The 17,906-nt window shown below is 45.6% G+C and overlaps 13 protein-coding genes across 13 annotated transcripts; 6 read left to right on the forward strand and 7 right to left on the reverse strand. All coding sequences in view use genetic code 12, as the record gives it.

The window, feature by feature from the left end:
- Positions 1 to 255: 255 nt before the first annotated feature.
- On the reverse strand, positions 256 to 1,800 carry PGUG_02777 (glycoside hydrolase family 32 protein; the record flags this gene model as incomplete). The annotated part of the gene is made up of 1 exon (XM_001484998.1): positions 256 to 1,800. One exon carries the CDS (start codon positions 1,798 to 1,800, stop codon positions 256 to 258), a length of 1,545 nt encoding a protein of 514 aa, XP_001485048.2.
- Positions 1,801 to 2,224: 424 nt separating this feature from the next.
- On the reverse strand, positions 2,225 to 4,561 carry SEC18 (AAA family ATPase; the record flags this gene model as incomplete). The annotated part of the gene is made up of 1 exon (XM_001484999.1): positions 2,225 to 4,561. The coding sequence occupies one exon, from the start codon at positions 4,559 to 4,561 to the stop codon at positions 2,225 to 2,227; it is 2,337 nt and encodes a 778-aa protein (XP_001485049.2).
- A 198-nt stretch (positions 4,562 to 4,759) lies between these two features.
- PGUG_02779 (uncharacterized protein) lies at positions 4,760 to 5,557 on the forward strand (the record flags this gene model as incomplete). Its single annotated transcript, XM_001485000.1, has 1 exon — positions 4,760 to 5,557. The coding sequence occupies one exon, from the start codon at positions 4,760 to 4,762 to the stop codon at positions 5,555 to 5,557; it is 798 nt and encodes a 265-aa protein (XP_001485050.2).
- Positions 5,558 to 7,277: 1,720 nt separating this feature from the next.
- On the forward strand, positions 7,278 to 7,745 carry PGUG_02780 (uncharacterized protein; the record flags this gene model as incomplete). The annotated part of the gene is made up of 1 exon (XM_001485001.1): positions 7,278 to 7,745. One exon carries the CDS (start codon positions 7,278 to 7,280, stop codon positions 7,743 to 7,745), a length of 468 nt encoding a protein of 155 aa, XP_001485051.2.
- Positions 7,746 to 8,414: 669 nt separating this feature from the next.
- PGUG_02781 (peroxiredoxin) lies at positions 8,415 to 9,005 on the forward strand (the record flags this gene model as incomplete). The annotated part of the gene is made up of 1 exon (XM_001485002.1): positions 8,415 to 9,005. One exon carries the CDS (start codon positions 8,415 to 8,417, stop codon positions 9,003 to 9,005), a length of 591 nt encoding a protein of 196 aa, XP_001485052.1.
- Positions 9,006 to 9,083: 78 nt separating this feature from the next.
- HNT2 (bis(5'-adenosyl)-triphosphatase) lies at positions 9,084 to 9,620 on the forward strand (the record flags this gene model as incomplete). The annotated part of the gene is made up of 1 exon (XM_001485003.1): positions 9,084 to 9,620. One exon carries the CDS (start codon positions 9,084 to 9,086, stop codon positions 9,618 to 9,620), a length of 537 nt encoding a protein of 178 aa, XP_001485053.2.
- Positions 9,621 to 9,656: 36 nt separating this feature from the next.
- PGUG_02783 (mediator complex subunit) lies at positions 9,657 to 10,562 on the forward strand (the record flags this gene model as incomplete). Its single annotated transcript, XM_001485004.1, has 1 exon — positions 9,657 to 10,562. One exon carries the CDS (start codon positions 9,657 to 9,659, stop codon positions 10,560 to 10,562), a length of 906 nt encoding a protein of 301 aa, XP_001485054.2.
- Positions 10,563 to 10,647: 85 nt separating this feature from the next.
- Positions 10,648 to 11,304, reverse strand: CYP5 (peptidylprolyl isomerase family protein; the record flags this gene model as incomplete). Its single annotated transcript, XM_001485006.1, has 1 exon — positions 10,648 to 11,304. One exon carries the CDS (start codon positions 11,302 to 11,304, stop codon positions 10,648 to 10,650), a length of 657 nt encoding a protein of 218 aa, XP_001485056.1.
- On the forward strand, positions 11,264 to 12,019 carry PGUG_02785 (uncharacterized protein; the record flags this gene model as incomplete). Its single annotated transcript, XM_001485005.1, has 1 exon — positions 11,264 to 12,019. One exon carries the CDS (start codon positions 11,264 to 11,266, stop codon positions 12,017 to 12,019), a length of 756 nt encoding a protein of 251 aa, XP_001485055.2.
- PGUG_02786 (mitochondrial 37S ribosomal protein mS41) lies at positions 11,545 to 12,009 on the reverse strand (the record flags this gene model as incomplete). Its single annotated transcript, XM_001485007.1, has 1 exon — positions 11,545 to 12,009. One exon carries the CDS (start codon positions 12,007 to 12,009, stop codon positions 11,545 to 11,547), a length of 465 nt encoding a protein of 154 aa, XP_001485057.1.
- Positions 12,020 to 12,392: 373 nt separating the features above from the next.
- On the reverse strand, positions 12,393 to 13,607 carry LSC1 (succinate--CoA ligase (GDP-forming) subunit alpha; the record flags this gene model as incomplete). Its single annotated transcript, XM_001485008.1, has 1 exon — positions 12,393 to 13,607. The coding sequence occupies one exon, from the start codon at positions 13,605 to 13,607 to the stop codon at positions 12,393 to 12,395; it is 1,215 nt and encodes a 404-aa protein (XP_001485058.2).
- Positions 13,608 to 13,728: 121 nt separating this feature from the next.
- ARP8 (Arp8p) lies at positions 13,729 to 16,344 on the reverse strand (the record flags this gene model as incomplete). Its single annotated transcript, XM_001485009.1, has 1 exon — positions 13,729 to 16,344. The coding sequence occupies one exon, from the start codon at positions 16,342 to 16,344 to the stop codon at positions 13,729 to 13,731; it is 2,616 nt and encodes an 871-aa protein (XP_001485059.2).
- A 67-nt stretch (positions 16,345 to 16,411) lies between these two features.
- On the reverse strand, positions 16,412 to 17,677 carry PGUG_02789 (uncharacterized protein; the record flags this gene model as incomplete). Its single annotated transcript, XM_001485010.1, has 1 exon — positions 16,412 to 17,677. The coding sequence occupies one exon, from the start codon at positions 17,675 to 17,677 to the stop codon at positions 16,412 to 16,414; it is 1,266 nt and encodes a 421-aa protein (XP_001485060.2).
- Between the last annotated feature and the right edge of the window lie 229 nt (positions 17,678 to 17,906).

The raw sequence follows: 17,906 nt of genomic DNA on the forward strand, positions 1-17,906 counted from the left end.
TTATAGTATCTAAGCAGATCGGCATGCGAGTCTTATTGGTTGCAATGGTTGCAAATACGGTGCACTTATTTTTGCAAATTGCTCGCAATAAATGTGGTTGCAGAATTTGTTTACAAGCAGGCAAAAAAGGTCACGACTATCTTACATCCATACAAGAAACAATAGAAACAATCGAATCGAAGAATTAGGACGCAACAGAATCCATTAAGAACTATCCAAAATATTGACAAGAAACTAATGGTCTATTTATACTGGCTATGAAGTTGCCCTCAATTTTAACTCCTTCACCTCCAGCTCCACTATATGGATGGCATCACTAGAAGACTCAATCTCAAGATACTCAAGTCCCTCAGTACCAGGAATGAAAAATGTGTTGGTCAAGGTCGCGATACCATCGTTCAAAAAGACCTCAATCAAATTTCCATCAATCACTCCAAACATTTTATAAACAGGCAAATCATTTTGGTGTTTCCAAGGTTCGACATAAGCCGAAGTTTTGTCGGTGAAGAAAGGATTCTCTTTTAATCCGCTAGTATTTCCACGATCCACGAAAAATTGACCAGCTGTGGGATCAAATCCTGCCCTAATGGACTCACCATTTTGACCAGAAATCACCTGTAGTTGACCAGTTTGGTTCTTCAGCAGATCAACACTAAAAGTGATATCAAACAGAAAAGTACCGGTGGAATTCTTGTGGATTTTTACGGCTTGTTCATCTTGACCAGTAATATTCCGTTTTGAAATTTTATTTGCAGCCACCACACTTTCGCCAAAAATTGGTTTTTGAAGTAACGACAAAACCTTGGTTTCCGGGTTCATGTTTCGAGATGCTAATGTCATTTGACGTGCCAATGTCATGGAACTTCTCCACTCTTTTGTAGGTGCAAGATTTGCATACTGCCAATTGGAAGCCCATGCCAAGCCAACAACACCCAGTTCTTTGGGAGCATTATCAAATGTTTGAAAAGCATAGAAATCCTTGCCGTAATCCATAAGTCTGGCTTGGGAGTCGTCTGGTACAAACTCAAATCCGTCAAATGAGCCAATGAAATACTGGTTGGACGAACCACCCAAAGGCAGCCCTGGGTTGATTGCAATGAACATAACCCATTTCAGCTCATCAGTCCCTTCAACAGGAACCTCAATGAGTCCAGGACACTCATATTGAAACCCAAAGAGTCCTCCAGTAAAATTGGAGTGCAAGCTCCAGTTCGTCAAGTCGATCGAGCCATAAATTTGAATCTTAAATTGCTGACTCAAAGCTATCACCATGATCCACTGGTTAGTTGGCTCGTGCCAGAACACTTTGGGGTCTCTAAAGTTGATGTTATCAACATCCAAAACCGGATTATGTTCATACTTTTCAAAAGTGTACCCTCCATCAAGCGAGTACGCAACATGTTGAGTTTGAGAACCTTCGGTATTGTACGTATAAATTGCTACCACTCTTTGTCTGGGGTCAATTGAGTCGTTGAAAAAACCAGAAGTGTTATTATGGTCAACCACAATGTTTCCAGAAAAGATTCCATCTTCGTCACGATCGGGTCCAATAGTCGCACCATAATCCTTCCAGGTCGACAAGTCTTTGGAAGTTGCATGGCCCCAGTACAAAGGTGTTCCCCATACTGTGTCGTTGGGATTGTACTGGTAGTACAAGTGCCAGAGTTCATTTTTGGAATCGTAGAATTGTCCATTCGGATCATTCATCCAGCCGTGGCTTGGCGTGAATGCCATCAAGGGTCTACTTGATTCCACGTTCATAACGAAGGTGAGGAAAATTAAGGCAAGAAAAGCTCTCATGGCCTCAAAGTATAGTAAGATAATTTTGCATTTTCCGGGTTTTTATATTATTCCGAAGCGTTGGAGAAACTCGCAAATTCGACGATTATTCCGAATACTCCGCATTTATGACCCATTGTTCCAGAATGTGGGGCAATTATGTCGGCTGCGGTTGCTAATTTTAAGAAAAAAAACCCGAAAACAAAGGGGTTGCGGCTCGTCTCGTTGACCTCGTATGCGTCATTTCTTGGCTGCGTTATACGGTTGGGGAAATTGCATTCGTTATAGGGGTTTCTGTTTACTAAGCACAAAACTATCAACTACAACCGAAGGAGGTACATTCCGCTGTATGTTCTGGTTTCACCAGCAAATTTTACTAAGCACTTTGGCTGCAAATCCACTAGAATACGGATCAATTGGCTTTCCTTGTTCATGGTTTTTCCGGCTAAGCCATGTGTGCTTCGATGATGTTTTCCACCACCATAGGAACGTCCGCCTTCAAGTAGCGTGCGTTCATCAACACCTGCAAGAGTTTTTTCACGCCTAAACGAAGCGGCGGCTCGTCGGAAGAAGCACTTTCTTCAAGCTGTTGCACTATTTGGTGTCTAGCGGTATCGGACATGAATCCTATTTTTTCCATGATTTTCATGAGTTCGTCTGTTTGCGTCACTTGGTTGACAGCAATGGTGTTTGTGAAACAGTCCACCAAGTTCATGTGTTTCAACACAGAATACTGGGAAGTGGTACCAATAATCAACAATCTTCGGCCATTGGGAGGTTGTTTTGTGAGACTCACCATGAGGGTCTGGAGAATGTCGTTGGAAAACCGAGGTCCAATAGGCACGTAGTTGATCAAGGTCTCGATCTTGTCGATGACAAGAATGTTCAACGGCGACTTGTAGACATCACGGAACGTAGAATCAATGGTAGCGATTTTCATGGGCTCCAGCATTCCCACGAGACTTTCGGCCGAAAGCATCTTAATGAAAGGGAACTCCGATTGCAATGCCAATGTCAGAGCAATCGCTGTTTTTCCCGATCCTGGGGCACCGTGGAAGAGAATGGAAATGAGTCTTTCGGTTTCCGATGACTTGACTTCATCAATGAATGCTCTTCCCTTGTCGAAAATAGCCCCGATATGCAGAGAAAACGGAATGATTCCATGAGGAGCATTTTTGGCAAGATCTTCTTCGTTGACTCCGAACGCAGGACGAACCTCGTTGAGCGCATTCAAAAAGTCGTTTCTTGTAAGCTGCATTTTCTCGATATTGGTATCAACCTGAGCCACAGAACCAGTCTTAGTGTGCTTGTTGATTGCAAACGAAGTGGCCGAGTTGCAAAGGCCTTCGAGTTCAGCACCGGTGAAATTTTTCGTGAGCGAAGCGAGTTCTTCGAGATCCACATCTGGAGCCAACAAGTTGTTTTCTCTCATTTTTGCTGTGTGAATCGCAAGAATATCTCTTCTTCCCTTTTCGTCAGGCAACGAAATCTCAATCTGGATCTCAAACCGACCGGGACGAAGCAACGCATTATCGATCAAATCCAACCGGTTTGTCATTCCAATGATCAAAATGTTGTTCAACTGGTCCACACCGTCCATCTTGGCCAACAACTGGTTGACTACGTTGTCTCCGACGCCGGTTCCATCAGATTTGGCCAGACCACGCTGCTTGAACACCGAATCGAGCTCGTCGAAAATGATGATGTGGAGCTGGGAGTTTTCGCCCTTTTGCTTGTATTCCTGTTCGGCGTCCTTGAAGAGATTACGAATGTTTTCCTCCGAGGCACCCACGTACTTGGAGAGCATTTCCGGTCCGTTGACCACCTTTGGTTCTTTCACATTCAACATTTTTCCAATCTGACGAGCAATCAACGTCTTACCGGTTCCTGGCGGCCCGTAAAGCAACAAACCCTTAACATGGCGCAACGCCAATTTTTCTACGAGATCCGGCGAGATTATTCTACTGGCAAAAGCACGACGGAAAATCTGTGAGAATTCCTGCTCCAATCCTCCAATGCCCATGGTTTCAAGCTTAAAGTCCGGGTTGATGATCGGGTTAGCTCTGGGCCTGTTTCTGCCGCTTCCCGAGATATTAATCACCGATCCCTCACGCGGCGCAAAAAACGCTTTTGTCTGTTGAATCAAAATTCCCTTGGCATCAAACCGGGTTTCCATATGAACGTCGGCCAGAAGCTGGTCAAGGTCTATCACCTGCACGCCCGTGACCACGAGCTGGAGCACATTGCCCTCGAAATCCATCACAATTGGCTGCGATGGTTGCAACACCTGATTCTCATAAGTGGCCAAAAACCTCGCCACGAGCTGGTCATGCTTGATGGGCCGATCATGGGCCTTGGACCGCGACTTGAAGTCCACAGAGATCTCGGCTGCTCCCAAATAGGCCGCGTGTTGGTTATTTTGAAAAATATTGAACGAACCAACTCGCACCACTTGATCCAACGACCACCGGCCCCACAGCCTCATATGACCTGCCAACCCAATTGTGCCCGGAACCGTGCTCTCGTCCTTGTAAATCGAATAGACAAACTGACCGTCCATCAAAATTGGCGTATCATTGGGAATTTCCGGAAAATCCAGTGGCAGAACCGCAACTCGGTTGCCCAAAGCGCAACTTGTCATGGCCGTTTGAGGACAATTTGCCACCTTAAGTTCCTTGCGGAACTGCCTAGTAGGCGGCGGTTGCTGGTGCGGGCGGTTGTGTGAAATCGTGGGACTTCCAGACGAACCGCCAGTAACTTTGTGAAAACCAAACTTTTCCATAAAGATAGGTGTTCGCAGTGAAATAAGAATACAAGACAGGATAATCCATATGCCGGAGGCCCAGACACCAGAGGCGACACGCTTATTTCGATTAGAAAGCGAGTGTACTGCACAATGGTGTACTCACACATCACTACACCCACTCGTGGCTCATAAATCGGTTGCAAATTCGCATTTGTACTTGATTTCATCTTGATCATGACAACGCCACAAGTGCAAGGAATGACTCCCCCGCAAGCGGAAGAGCTGAATCCACTCCAATTTGAAGGAATGACTCCACAACAAATGGAAGAAAGGATTAGACAACTTGAGAGAGAATTGAGCCAAGTGAGAGAAACGCCACAAGGAAATGACTCGACACAAGGGGAAGTGATTCGTCAACAAAGTGAAATGATTGCACGACTTAATGAAATGACTCGAAGACAAGGGGAAATGATTACACGGCTTAATGAAACGACTCGTCAACAAGGAGAAGTGATTGCACGACTTAATGAAGAGACTCGTCAACAAGCGGAAATGATTGCACGACTTAATGAAGCGAATAGTCAACAAAGGGAAGTGATTACACCTCGAATTGCAACTAGGCCCCGGATTCTGGAAACCTGGATGCGAGCACGTGAATTTGCTGTAGCTTTCCTTTGTCTACTGAGACTCGTGTTCTCCACGGATGCCGAGATTAATATTTCGATTTATCTCTGGATCGGTTTTGCATTGGTTTATGTGTGGCTTATCAAAAATCGGATACTTTCCGTATACGCTTCCTATCAGCATAAAGCGCCATTGAAGTACAGCTTATCTTCTGCTTCCGCTTGCTTTGGGACATGTCTTCTCGCTTTCTATTTCTACCGCCAATCGCAGAATCTAACCATATCACAAATTCTTCATTTATGTGTGTTAGCAATTAACGGCAGCATGTTGGAAACAGTTCTGCATCATAATTTACTTGTGAATGGAGTGACCAGAGATGGCTTGAAACTCTGGACCACAGTTCATTAAAAATCTAATATCGAACACTTGCTATCCTTAGCTATCATATTGTTGGATTATAAGCTGATTGCGTTATCCTTCACCGTTGGTGTGGTGTTGTTTGAAATCCACTACCACTATATTGGTGATACAGTGTCTTTCTACAAGGTATGCGATCCCTAATCAACATTTTCCTAGACTTGTTCGATTTGATTTTCAGATTTTATACTAGTTATCTAGCTAGTAATCTAAACGTTTTGCTTAAAGAGAATGAAGAAAACGGAAAGTATAAGAAATTGGTAGAAAAGATAGCAGAATCAGTTGCGCGAAATTCATTTTCAGGTCCTTTGATCTGCGGAAGCTTCGAATTTTTTCACGGCTCTAGTTTTGGCAGATTATTTGTTCGTTTACTTATAAATTAAGCTTCGCAGCTCACCTCTAATTAGTTCACATATGGTAGAAAAAATGACCGAACAACCTATGGGCGAAAAAATGACCGAACAACCTATGGGCGAAAAAAAGACTGAACAACCTATCGGGGAAATAGAAACTGGGGCCGAGATTCTGCAGAAAGAAAGACACATAATAAGGGAATGTTTGATTATCCTTGTATACCTCCTTTATCTAGCCTCGTGTTTTATGGCACTTAATTACGAAGAGTTCACCAAAAAAAATGATGAGAAAGAGGCTCCTCGCGGTTATCTCTGGATCAGTTCTCTAGTTTGTGTTGTGATCGGTACTGCCTTTTGGACCGATATCATAATCGCTTCCATTCGATATAAGGTTGTAATTGGAGGACGAGCGGTGAATGGATATTTGCTTATGTTGGCGTCTTTAACATTAGGTTCTTTGAGTTACACTGGCTACCACTAAGCAGAGTAATACAACTGCAAGTTCGCTTTTTGTTATTCACCAATGATAGAGCTCATAAGTGAAATTGAATATGATAGTCTTTGGTCTTTGTATTTACGTACTGGTACTCTTAAAGCTTTAAGTCTGCGAGCTATGTGATTACTCTTCACGCATTATGTGCCATTTGATGTAGGCGAACCTCCAGCATAGAAGCAGCACGGTCACGTGACCATTTTGGACAAGCGTATTTAGGCTACTCATCTGCTCAAATGTACTCAGAAACCACCGTATTACAATCTATAAGACATATCATAGTCATGGAACATCAAAGGACGGTGACCACATCGCTTTCTTACTTGGTTGCAAATTCCGCCGTGCAGCTCTCAAGCCTCACGATACGCGGCTGCATATATACGAAGGTGGATTTTACCGAGCCAAATTGTACATGTAACACCAAATGATCTACTATTTCGCTCATGACATGACATTCTTACAGTGTAGTATAATCACCTAATTGCTCTTGATTAGTTGAACCACATGCGATCGATGAAAGTAGTTTTTGAGACATCATATTCTGGTTTTCATATTTCAGGTCAATTGCACGAATAGTGCAGGGAATGTCCCTTCGAAGCATGCAATGAAATGCAAAGCCATACAGTCCAAGACACGGCCTACTTATGAAGACTTCTTGTCGCACTCAAGACTCTTCAAATACAAGATTCCACAGAATACAAGACAGGATAATCTATATGCCGGGGGCCCAGACACCAGAGGCGACACGCTTATTTCGATTAGAAAGCGAGTGTACTGCACAGTGGTGTACTCACACATCACTACACCCACTCGTGGCTCATAAATCGGTTGCAAATTCGCATTTGTACTTGATTTCATCTTGATCATGCCAACACCACAAGTGCAAGAAATGACTCCTCCACAAGCGGATGTAGTGCAAGATTTGATTACGCAACTCAGAGGAATGCCTCGTCAACAAAGGGAATGGGTTTGGAGTGAGGTGACTAGACGACAAAGAGAAACCAGAGCAACTGCGCCCGGAACTATTTCCGAAACTCTGGATAGGAGAAGCAAGAATTATGAAATGTATGCAGTGCTCTTGGTGATTTTTATAATCCTTTTGGTATACGTGATCGTTGCTGTCGTCAAAGATTTTACAAGTGAGGATTACTTCTTGCATTTTTTGGTAGTCGTTGCGGTGATAGTGGGTCTCGACGAGTTGAATACTTTCCTCTGGAACTGTCAAGTTTTTTCAATATGGGAGATACTCGGCGTATTCATTCGTACTTTATGCCTTGCGGCGTCAGGTTTTTTCGCTGCCCATTACTACTCCCAATCAACAGAATCCAACTAAATCTGGAATATCTGATTGTTCGAATTATTAACCATATTAGGAGCTGACGGTAAATAATTCTACGGTTTGAAGTTTCTGCTTATTCGGCCTAAAATTGACTGGAAATGAGTTTGGTTCACCAATCATTTCCTCGCTAAAATGTGGGTATTGAACATTGCTCTTCTCGCTTAAATATGCTCCTAATTAATAAATGTTCTACCCACGTACTGTTAACCACAACAGAACAAAGAATTGTAAGCTTCTCGAATCATTGTAACACGAGCTACAAGCACCTACTTTAATAGTCATTAGTTGAATTAGCAGCCAGTTCCTTACACCCAGACACCAGATCAGTGGGGGCCACTGTGGCCGCGCTTAGTATTACCATTCTCGGCTAGACCGATATCGGCTTATGTCAGCAGCGCCACAGTTTGCCTGTGATTTGTCACTTAGTCGGTTTGTTGAATTCCGACCACCAAGTACCGACCATTCAATGCAATACCCATGCAAATGCGACTTCGGAGCGACTCGATTAGTTATCGCGCAATTTATGTGCCACAAATTTGCGGTCCAGATTTCGGATCGCAATCCGAAATTAGTAATTAATCGGACCGTCTAGAACCGCGGATGCAAAACCGCGCAGGTATATAAAGACCCGTGGCGCCACTGTTTTTCGCTATCGATTTAATCATGGTCGCTTTAATTCAAAAACCCGCTCCATCCTTCAAGAAAACCGCTGTTGTTGACGGTGTGTTCGAGGAAATCTCCTTGGAACAATACAAGGGTAAATGGGTGCTTTTGGCATTCATTCCTTTGGCTTTCACCTTTGTGTGTCCAACTGAAATTATTGCCTACTCTGAGGCTATTAAAAAGTTCCAAGATAAGGACACCGAAGTTTTGTTTGCTTCCACCGATTCCGAGTACTCATTGTTGGCTTGGACTAACGTGGCTAGAAAGGATGGTGGTTTAGGACCAATTAACATTCCTTTGCTTGCTGACACCAACCACACTTTGTCGAGAGACTATGGTGTGTTGTTGGAAGAAGAGGGTGTTGCTCTCAGAGGTATCTTTTTGATTGACCCCAAGGGTACCTTGAGACAAATCACCATCAATGATTTGCCAGTTGGTAGATCTGTTGAGGAATCGTTGAGATTGGTTGAGGCATTCCAATTCACCGAAAAGTACGGTGAGGTTTGTCCTGCCAACTGGCAACCAGGCTCGGAGACCATCAAGCCTGGTGTTGACAGTGCCAAGGAGTACTTTGGTAAGGTGAACAAGTAATTAGATATAGATTGATAGACACATTTTGCACCCGCACTGTAGCGCGAAAATAAATAAACTTGAACAAAAGCCCCTAAGATGTCGGACATTTATTTCTATAAGTATGTGGTAAATCTGCAGGTGTTCTTTAAAACAGCTCATTCATATGCGCTTGTCAATTTAAGACCTCTCGTACCAGGACATGTTCTCGTATGTCCAATTCGGCCGGAAATCATTCGGTTTGCTGACCTTACCCCCGAGGAGGCCCAGGATTACATGTCGGCGTTGCAAACCGTCCACAAATTCATCATCCATGCATACAAAGCGGATTCGCTAAACATTGCCATTCAAGATGGACCGGAACTGGGTCAATCGATCCCCCATCTCCATACGCATCTTATCCCCCGGTATGGCACCGACGGGTTTGGTGACTCAATTTACCGGAAATTAGAGAAAACCGACCTTGAAGCTGTGTATGACGACTTTTATAAACGCAAAGCGGCATTCCAAACCGGGGGTGACTTTGTTGTTGAGGCCGACTATGCCCGCCAAGACCGGACCCCCGAAATCATGGCGGCCGAAGCGGCAAAATTGCGCGAGCAAATCGACCAGTGGTCCACCGGAAGTAGAGAATAGACTAGACCGGATATCTATATATGCCTAGATTAAGATATGAAGTATGAAGTCGATTGTATTGGTCCTGTATATAGTCACATCTTCATCACTTCCGACTTCATTTCGACTTCACTTCGACTTCATCTCGATTTAATGCCGGATCCCCTCGACGAGATCCAGTGGAAGAGTCCGGAATGGATCCAGCAATTCGGACTCCATACCGGAAATGTGCTTGACTATTTCTCGGAATCGCCATTTTACGACCGGACTTCGAATAACCAGGTACTTCGAATGCAGTTTCAATTTCAAGCACCACCGGCCAACATTCATCCCCAACGATACATTCAAGATAAACTCACCGAGATGACCGGAATTGAGTTTGTTATAGCGTACATGCGAGAACCGGATTTCTGGGTTATTCGGAAACAAAATAGAACCGGTCCTGAATCCACCATCACCGAACAAGATTTTTATATTATTGGTGCCAATGTTTATCAAGCACCCAAAGTTTACGATTTACTTTCATCGCGACTTTTATCGAGTGTTTTATCGATAAAAACTCTGGTCGGATTATTGAACCAAATGAGCAAATACAGCATTTCCGACGGTGGTCATGTGTACCCCTCGGTAAATGATGTAGAAAGGACTCGGAATTCAACCCATCCAACTACATCAGTAGCTGCAACCGGGAATGGTGCCGGCGCCACTCCCATGAAAACACCATCAGTTCCGGCCAGTGTACCTGGTACAGTTCCGGCCACAGTACCTGGAACAATTCCGGGCACTGGATTATTGTCGCTGGCGCAAAATGAAATCTTTGGCATGAATCCCGAGGTGTCGGTGTCTGCATTCAGCCTGTTACTTGCAGGGGCAGTTTCCGGAAACGACAGTATATATTTGGACGACGTTCCCACATCAGGAAAAGGGAGCACCATTAACCAGATGAATGTGAGGGAGAGATAAAGATATAGAACAAGTAGAAGAAAACGAATACTATTGTATTAATCAATTACTAAGGAGCAAAGACCAATTGATCGAATTGATAAGTTTACAACTCATCCTTTTCGTTTTCCTTCTCAGTTTCCTTTTCGTTTTCAGTTTCTGGTTCCACCGTTTCTGCGCTCGACTTGGCAATCTTGAGCGTCTTCACTGGCCGGTCGCCACGGCTGGTCTTGACTTTTTCCATATAATCAACCACATCAAATCCATCAAGAACCTCACCAAAAACAACGTGTTTTCCGTCCAACCACGAAGTCTTTTCGGTGGTGATAAAAAATTGTGACCCATTGGTGTCACGGCCGGCATTTGCCATCGATAACCGGTACTTGCGGTCATGCTTCAATTGAAAGTTTTCATCGGGGAATTTTCCTCCGTAAATCGATTTGCCGCCATATCCCTGACCGGTCTCAAAATCGCCACCCTGGAGCATAAACTGAGGAATAATACGGTGGAAAATGGAATCAACATATCCAAAAGAAGAGTCGGAAGAGGCAGCTAATTCACGAAAGTTTTTGACGGTTTTGGGGACAACAGTTCCAAAAAGTCCGATGGTAATTGTTCCAATTGGCTTGTCATCTTCGACAATTTCAAAATAAACTTTGTCTGTTATAGGTGGGTTTTCAGGTGGAGGGGATTTTGCCTGAACATTGGCAAAAAGGACCCAGATGATACTGATTAAAACGGCAATGAAAGTGACAGAACGCATGAGGAGTGGGCGACGGAGGATACAGGAAACGAGAATCAAGTGTACTGCAGGTAATGACTCGGAACGGTTGATGTGCAGGAATGGAGCTGACACTCAACCACTTCAGCTACTCTACCCACTGAATCCTGTCACTCCACAATCACTCACTGAACTCTGTCTTCACAGTCACATCATCTACACTTTTTCTTCTTCTCACCTTCACTTCCAATTCTGTGCTTTTTCTTCTATGGTCTATGTACATCAGAACGTCCGTTCTCCCTTTCTTTCCGCCTCGAGCTCGTCGCTGGCATGGCGCTCCTTCGCCTCCAACCGCTCCAAAGCTTTCCGCTTGGCTATGACTGTGCGGGCCTTTCGTTCTCCTCCATTCTTCTTCTTTCCTCGTTTATGTTCACGCAAAGGTTCCAAATCATTAACAAATTTGTGTTTCCACCGAAGCATATATTTTCTCGTGGACACGTCGATGCCCATCTCCTTCATATCTTTGGAACTCGTGGCTAAAAACTTATCCAAATTGCCTTCAAATGAGTCCAAATGTTCATTGCAATTGCGACCTATAAGCTTGAAAAATGTCTCGAGATCATGGACATTTTCCTTTGTTCTCGTGGACGTGTTTGTCCTGAACACGGGCGCTGAGTATGTAAACGTCCTCACCAAAAGAGGCGCTCGGATAACGGGAGTGAAACAGGACCGGAGTACGGGAAACATAAAGAGTTAGACCAATTTTTCGCTCAATTGAAAGATAGTGCACCCAAACACCAGAATGAAGAGAGGAACAATTAGACATACAGATGAGTACTAGAACACGAAAACACAATTTTCTGAATTCGAACCACGATCTAAATTAACACTCCATTGAATTTTCTCGAGAAAGTTACGGCAAATTTCAAGATTTCCATCCACAGTGATTACAATGATTTTGAAATGAAAGATGCAAAATCCAGCGGTTTCTTTCCTCAGATTCCTCTTTGACAAGTGATTCTGCAACGTTCAATTATCACAAGAATTCAGGTTTAATTTGCTTTGGTGACAATACTGCCAATACTCTTTGTCTACACCTTCTCCTCACCTCTACATTCAGGCTATCTACTCTACAACAAACCCTTGTTCTTGAACTCCTCCAACAAAGAATTACCCAATCTGGCTGGCGATCTTTCCACAACAACTCCAGCGCTCTCCAAAGCGGCAATCTTGGACTTGGCATCACCCTTTCCACCAGAAATAATGGCACCAGCATGTCCCATTCTTCTACCTGGAGGAGCACTAACACCAGCAATAAACGAAACAACTGGCTTTGGTCCATCTGGTCTGGTCAAGTTGTGCTGTTTCAAAAATTCACTGGCTTCTTCCTCGGCAGTTCCACCGATTTCTCCAATCAAAATAATACCCTCGGTTTCCTTGTCTTCCAAGAAAAGTGTCAATGCATCAATGAAATTGGTACCTGGGAATGGATCTCCTCCCATTCCAATCACCAATGATTGACCCAATCCGACTCCAGTTGTCTGGGCCACAGCCTCGTAAGTCAAAGTACCAGATCTTGAAATAACTCCAACTTTACCCCGCTGGTGAATGTGCGATGGCATAATACCAATCTTACACTGGTCGGGCGCAATCAATCCCGGGCAATTGGGTCCCACCAACCGCGTTTTCGATTGCGTCTTAAGCATCTGCGCAATACGAACCATGTCGTGCTGCGGAATACCCTCGGTAATGGCAACAGCCAATTCAATTTCGGCCTCGATGGCCTCCTCAATCGCGGCGGCTGCAATTGATGGCGGCACAAAAATAGCAGTGGCGTTGGCGCCGGTTTCCTTAATGGCGTCGCTCACATTGGCAAACACGGGTCTGTCCAAGTGAGTGGATCCAGCCTTCTTGGGGTTGGTTCCTCCAACAATTTTGGTTCCATAGGCAATCGCTTGCTCGGCATGGAAAGTTCCCTGACGTCCAGTGAAACCTTGGTAAATCACCTTGGTGTCCAGGTTGACCTTAAGGTTCTTTATGGTCGACGCATAGTTGCGGAGGGGAGCAGATGTCGAAAGGCTACGAATTGACTTCATAATGACAAGTGTATTTTGGAATTCTGGCATTTTTCGGACGGGGCGTGTCCGCGCGAATCCCGGGCACGGTGGTCCCGGGAGGGGAACAAAGTTCCGAGGTCGCGCGGCACCCTGGTTGCAAAACCATGGTGCAGATAGATGCGTTCTGATTGCGTTCTGGTTGCAAATGTCGGACTCTCTTTCTATATGAGAAAGCCGTCTGCTCCACATCGCAAAACCATGGTTGCATGCTGTTGCAGATGGGTGCATAATGGCTGCAAAATGTCGGACTCCCTCTCTATATAAGAACGCCGTCTGTCAGCATTCAGCAAATTCATCGAACGGTTTTTAAAGGAGCCTCCGGTTCACCGCCGGTAAACCGTCGGTAAACCTAGTAGTTGAACAAACTCTTGTAGTACAAGCACCGACTCTCAAGCAAGTCCCAATCCTCCTGAGATACCCACATCTCGTTCACAACCTTGAGCCGAGCATACACACTGCTTCCCTTCCATGTGAGCACCTGAGGATCGATCTCTCGCGGCGGTGGAAGAACATTCACTTGATTCACTGATCCTCGATCACACATGGCATCCACAGTATCAAGATCGATTTCAATTTGAGTGGCTGCGTCTATTTCATCCAATTCTGCGTCGTCAAGCTCGATATCCTCGAGCGCCTGCTCGGCATTGGTTCGTTTCTTCTCCTTATATTCGTCGATGAGTTGTTTGCGATGTCCCTCGATTTTTTTCCGTTCACCGGCAACATAATCCATGATTTCATCCATGCTGCTTGACGACAAAAACTTGGGCCTCCATATATTGATTCGGTCCGATAATACGAGGTCATAGCCCGATATTGTGGCCAATCCTCCTCCTACAATCAAAAGATTGTCGTAAAATTTTTTGGTTTTGGCAAAATCGGTAGCGATACCAGCATTGGTGATTGACTCGATGATGGCTTTTTCGAGTGGTTGCTCCACCAAATACGACAGGTTTTCGATTGTGGATGTCTTGGTGGGTTTCGGCTTTGAGTATGGATTGCCCTGCTTGATTCTCAGCCGCTCGTCGCCAAGCTGGACCAACAATTGGTCGTCGGCCAAATCGGCATAGGCAATGTTATTTATCATGTTTTCTTGTGCCTTGGAATAAGGGTTGTTCGTCTTGCCAGAATACTGGTCCACTGAAGGAGCAAAGAGCCGCTTTCTGTCTTTCGATAATGGATCCAACTGAAATGCTTTGGGGTAGAAAAGCGCCAATGGGGCGAGCATCACCTCATCAAACACCTTGAATTGATACTTTTGTGTGGACTCAAAGGGCTTCCGCTTATAGAAATGGTAGAGCTGCACGGCTATATCGGCGTCTTGGAAGGTGGCATAATCGTTTTTCAATTGCTGGGCCAATTCATAGTCGTCGTTGCGACTACTGAGGTCTAGTCCTCGGTAGGGGAAATTGCTTTGAAGAAGCATTTTTGTCAATGCCTGCGTAACGTGATCACCTCCATAATTCAAAATGATTCGAGAATCGTTGATCACCAATCCTTCATCAACACATGTCACGGTGGTAGTTTGGGCTCCTACGTCCACGACACAGGCAGACGATGCACCGGCTCCAAACGTAGCCAGAACGGCTTCTTGAAGAATAGCAACTTTTCCAAAACCAACCAATCTCAAAAGAAGCGAGAGCCACGTTTCAACGTACATCTTGTCGTACAAATCTGGAATAACAAAAATAGCCTTCAATGACTTGAGTGGCTCCTTCACTTCAAGCTGCTCTAACCCATACATTATAAGCTCATAAAGATCACCCAAGAGCTGCTGTGGAGATGTATAAGCGGGACTCAGGTCGTTGAACTGGCCGTTGCAGATTGGATAGCGGATGGAGTAGCGAGTGAACTTGGGGCCTATAGGAAGTTTTAGGGCCTCGTCTCCAACGTATACTTTCTTGAGGGTGTTGGGATTGCTGACATCGATCCACTCTTTCTTATATGGGTCGTTATGGTCAGGGATCTCCTCGGGTTCTTGGCGACGGTTGAAGTTGGCTGCCAGTTCGCGAGAATTAGGAAGAATCCGGCGCTTATAGTACTTCATTCTAGCCTTGAAGTCCTTGGTGAGGGTATCCAAAAGCTCGTTGAATTCGTCGCCAAACAGAATGGTGCCATCTTCGGACTCGGTCCGCTTGGGTTGGGGTTCGTGAGTCGCGGGTGGATCTGAAGGCACCGCTATTACCATCGGCACCGTGATCGGGAACGCATCGGTGGCACGTCCAATACGAAGATTGGCAGACCCAGGTTGTATGACTATGGTGTCGTAGCCCTGTTTGGCCTTATCTTCGCTGACATCGTTATCGTCATCTTCGTCGTCTTCGTCATCGTCGTCATTCTCCAAAGCCACCGAGGCTGCTGCCGCTGCCTCAGCTTCCGCCTCAGCCTTGGCCTTGGCCTCTTCCTGGGCTTTCTTCTTCATTTCCGCCTCGATGTCGCCCAAATTGTAGTCGTCGAACGACTGCACCGCATCGTCTTTTTTGATGGTTTTCTCGATGTTTTTCATCTTTTGCTGGAGCACCTTCTCCATCCGCCAGTTGCGCACAAACAGGATCTGCTCATCTTTCTTCAAGTAGTCGGTGAAGTAGTTCTTTTGGTTGATCAATGGAATCGATCGGATGGTGGTCAACCTGAACTTGTTCTCCTTTTCAAACCGACCAATGCCAGCTTTCTTAAGGCTTTGCGCAATCGTGGCTGCAGCCTTCCTTCGGCCTTCCTTCCGTCGCTGGAGCACTTCTGCTGAGGTTTTTTTCGGCACTTTTTTGCGTTTTTTGTCAGGGCTGTCATCGTTGGCGTCTTGTTCAGGCGGCTCGGACGACCGCGGAAGGTCCAAAACGTCGTTGGGCTCCAGTTTCGGTTCTATGGGTTCCAGAAACGGTTCCATAGGCTCCAGTCTGGGCTCGGCGGGATTGTCCATATTGGGGTCCATGGGTTCCGTTAACGTGAGAGGTGAGAAATTCGCGAACATTGATACAGGTAGACAGGAAATTTATTGACAGGGTACTTTGGTACTTTATCGATAGGTTTATTATGTATCAGTAGTCCAACGGCTTCTTCGCCGGTTTCTTCTTCTCCTTCTTATGCTTGGCCATGGCCATGATATCGGACTTTGTCCGCGACTCGTTGTCGAAATCCCACAACTTTTTTTTCCACTCTGCGAGAGTACTGTGCATTTCAAAGAGTCTCGAAAGGTCCTTTTTGTCGCCATTGTTGCGCTTCGGGTGTGTCTTGAGCGTGCTGTACAACCGCTCGTACTCCTGGTACTTTGCCCGGAACTTGATAGCGAGATTGGCGTAATACTGGGTTCTTTTCGTTGCTCGGTCGTCGTCGTCTCCGGAATCGTCAATTGACGACGGCGATGTGCATTCGGTATCGCTTTTTTTGCGTTTTCTGCGCTCGTCGTCGTCCGAAGACGACACATCCGACCTCCGTTTAAGCGGCGAGGCGCTCACGGGTCGATTGGGGCTCTTGGATGTGAGAAGTCCTCCGCCCAAAGCGAGCTTTTTCGGGACGATTTCTCCCTCTTGCGGCTGGTCGCAAATCTTGCGGCGTAAAGGGTGGGTTTCCAGAAACCCGAGCCGTGTCAATGCGTTGTGGGTGTTTTTCAACACAAATTGGCGCTCGTCGTCGGAATAATTCCACTGCCACGGCCGTAATTCCTTGTAGGCTCGATCTTTGAGCACGAAATGATCATGGGCCTTCACCGCATTGTATGCAAACACATCTCCACCGGTAAACACGTCGGCGGGGTTGTATGGCTGGGTATAGTTGGCGATGAACCCGTCTACCACCTTGGCGGGGGCTCGCAATTGTCGCTCCAATTCGTCTCTGGTGGCCGGTCCGAGCGCCAAAAACGCCATGAGGGTTGCGATGATGTCGGACGAGCTGTTGGACCCGCTGGCGTCTGCCAGAATCACGTAGGGGGCGTAATTTTTCGGGCGTTGCTGACGGACTGCTGGCAGCGCCGATGCAGGTCGTTGTGGAAGTGTTGGCGATGGAAGTACCGTGGTTTGAGGCCGACGAATGTGGTCTCTGATGAGTTTTTTATCGGTTATTACCGTCAATTTCGACGTAACACTGCCCAAAAAATGATTTTTGTCGTAAATCTCCATGGGCGAATTTTCCAGTTGTGAAGAACAGGGGTACTCCTGTGTTGGCGAAAGCCGTATGGACACCTGACCATCGCGGACGACAAGCTTGGGACTCGATTTGGCGGTTTTGACACTTTTTATAAAGTCAGAATTTAGCCGGAAAGCGACAGTCACACCGCCTGAAGACGGGACCAAGGTGTACGAGTTCATAAGCTGTGAAGGTTTGCAAAGTCTATTCAAAGTCTGTGATGATTAGCGGAATGAAACGTTCTAGCAAAAGACGTTGAGTAGCCAACAATTTTGTGGAAAACTTATTAATGGGAAGAAATAAAAAAAATGGTGTACACCTCCTGACTAAATCATTCCAGCCTTTCCTAATCAGGATCCGATCAATGTGCGCAACGGTGCGGCAGGCTGCGGGGGACGACGGGCAAAGTCC

The sequence above is a fragment of the Meyerozyma guilliermondii genome, genomic scaffold (assembly GCF_000149425.1).
Source record: "Meyerozyma guilliermondii ATCC 6260 scaffold_3 genomic scaffold, whole genome shotgun sequence".
Taxonomy (NCBI): domain Eukaryota; kingdom Fungi; phylum Ascomycota; class Pichiomycetes; order Serinales; family Debaryomycetaceae; genus Meyerozyma; species Meyerozyma guilliermondii.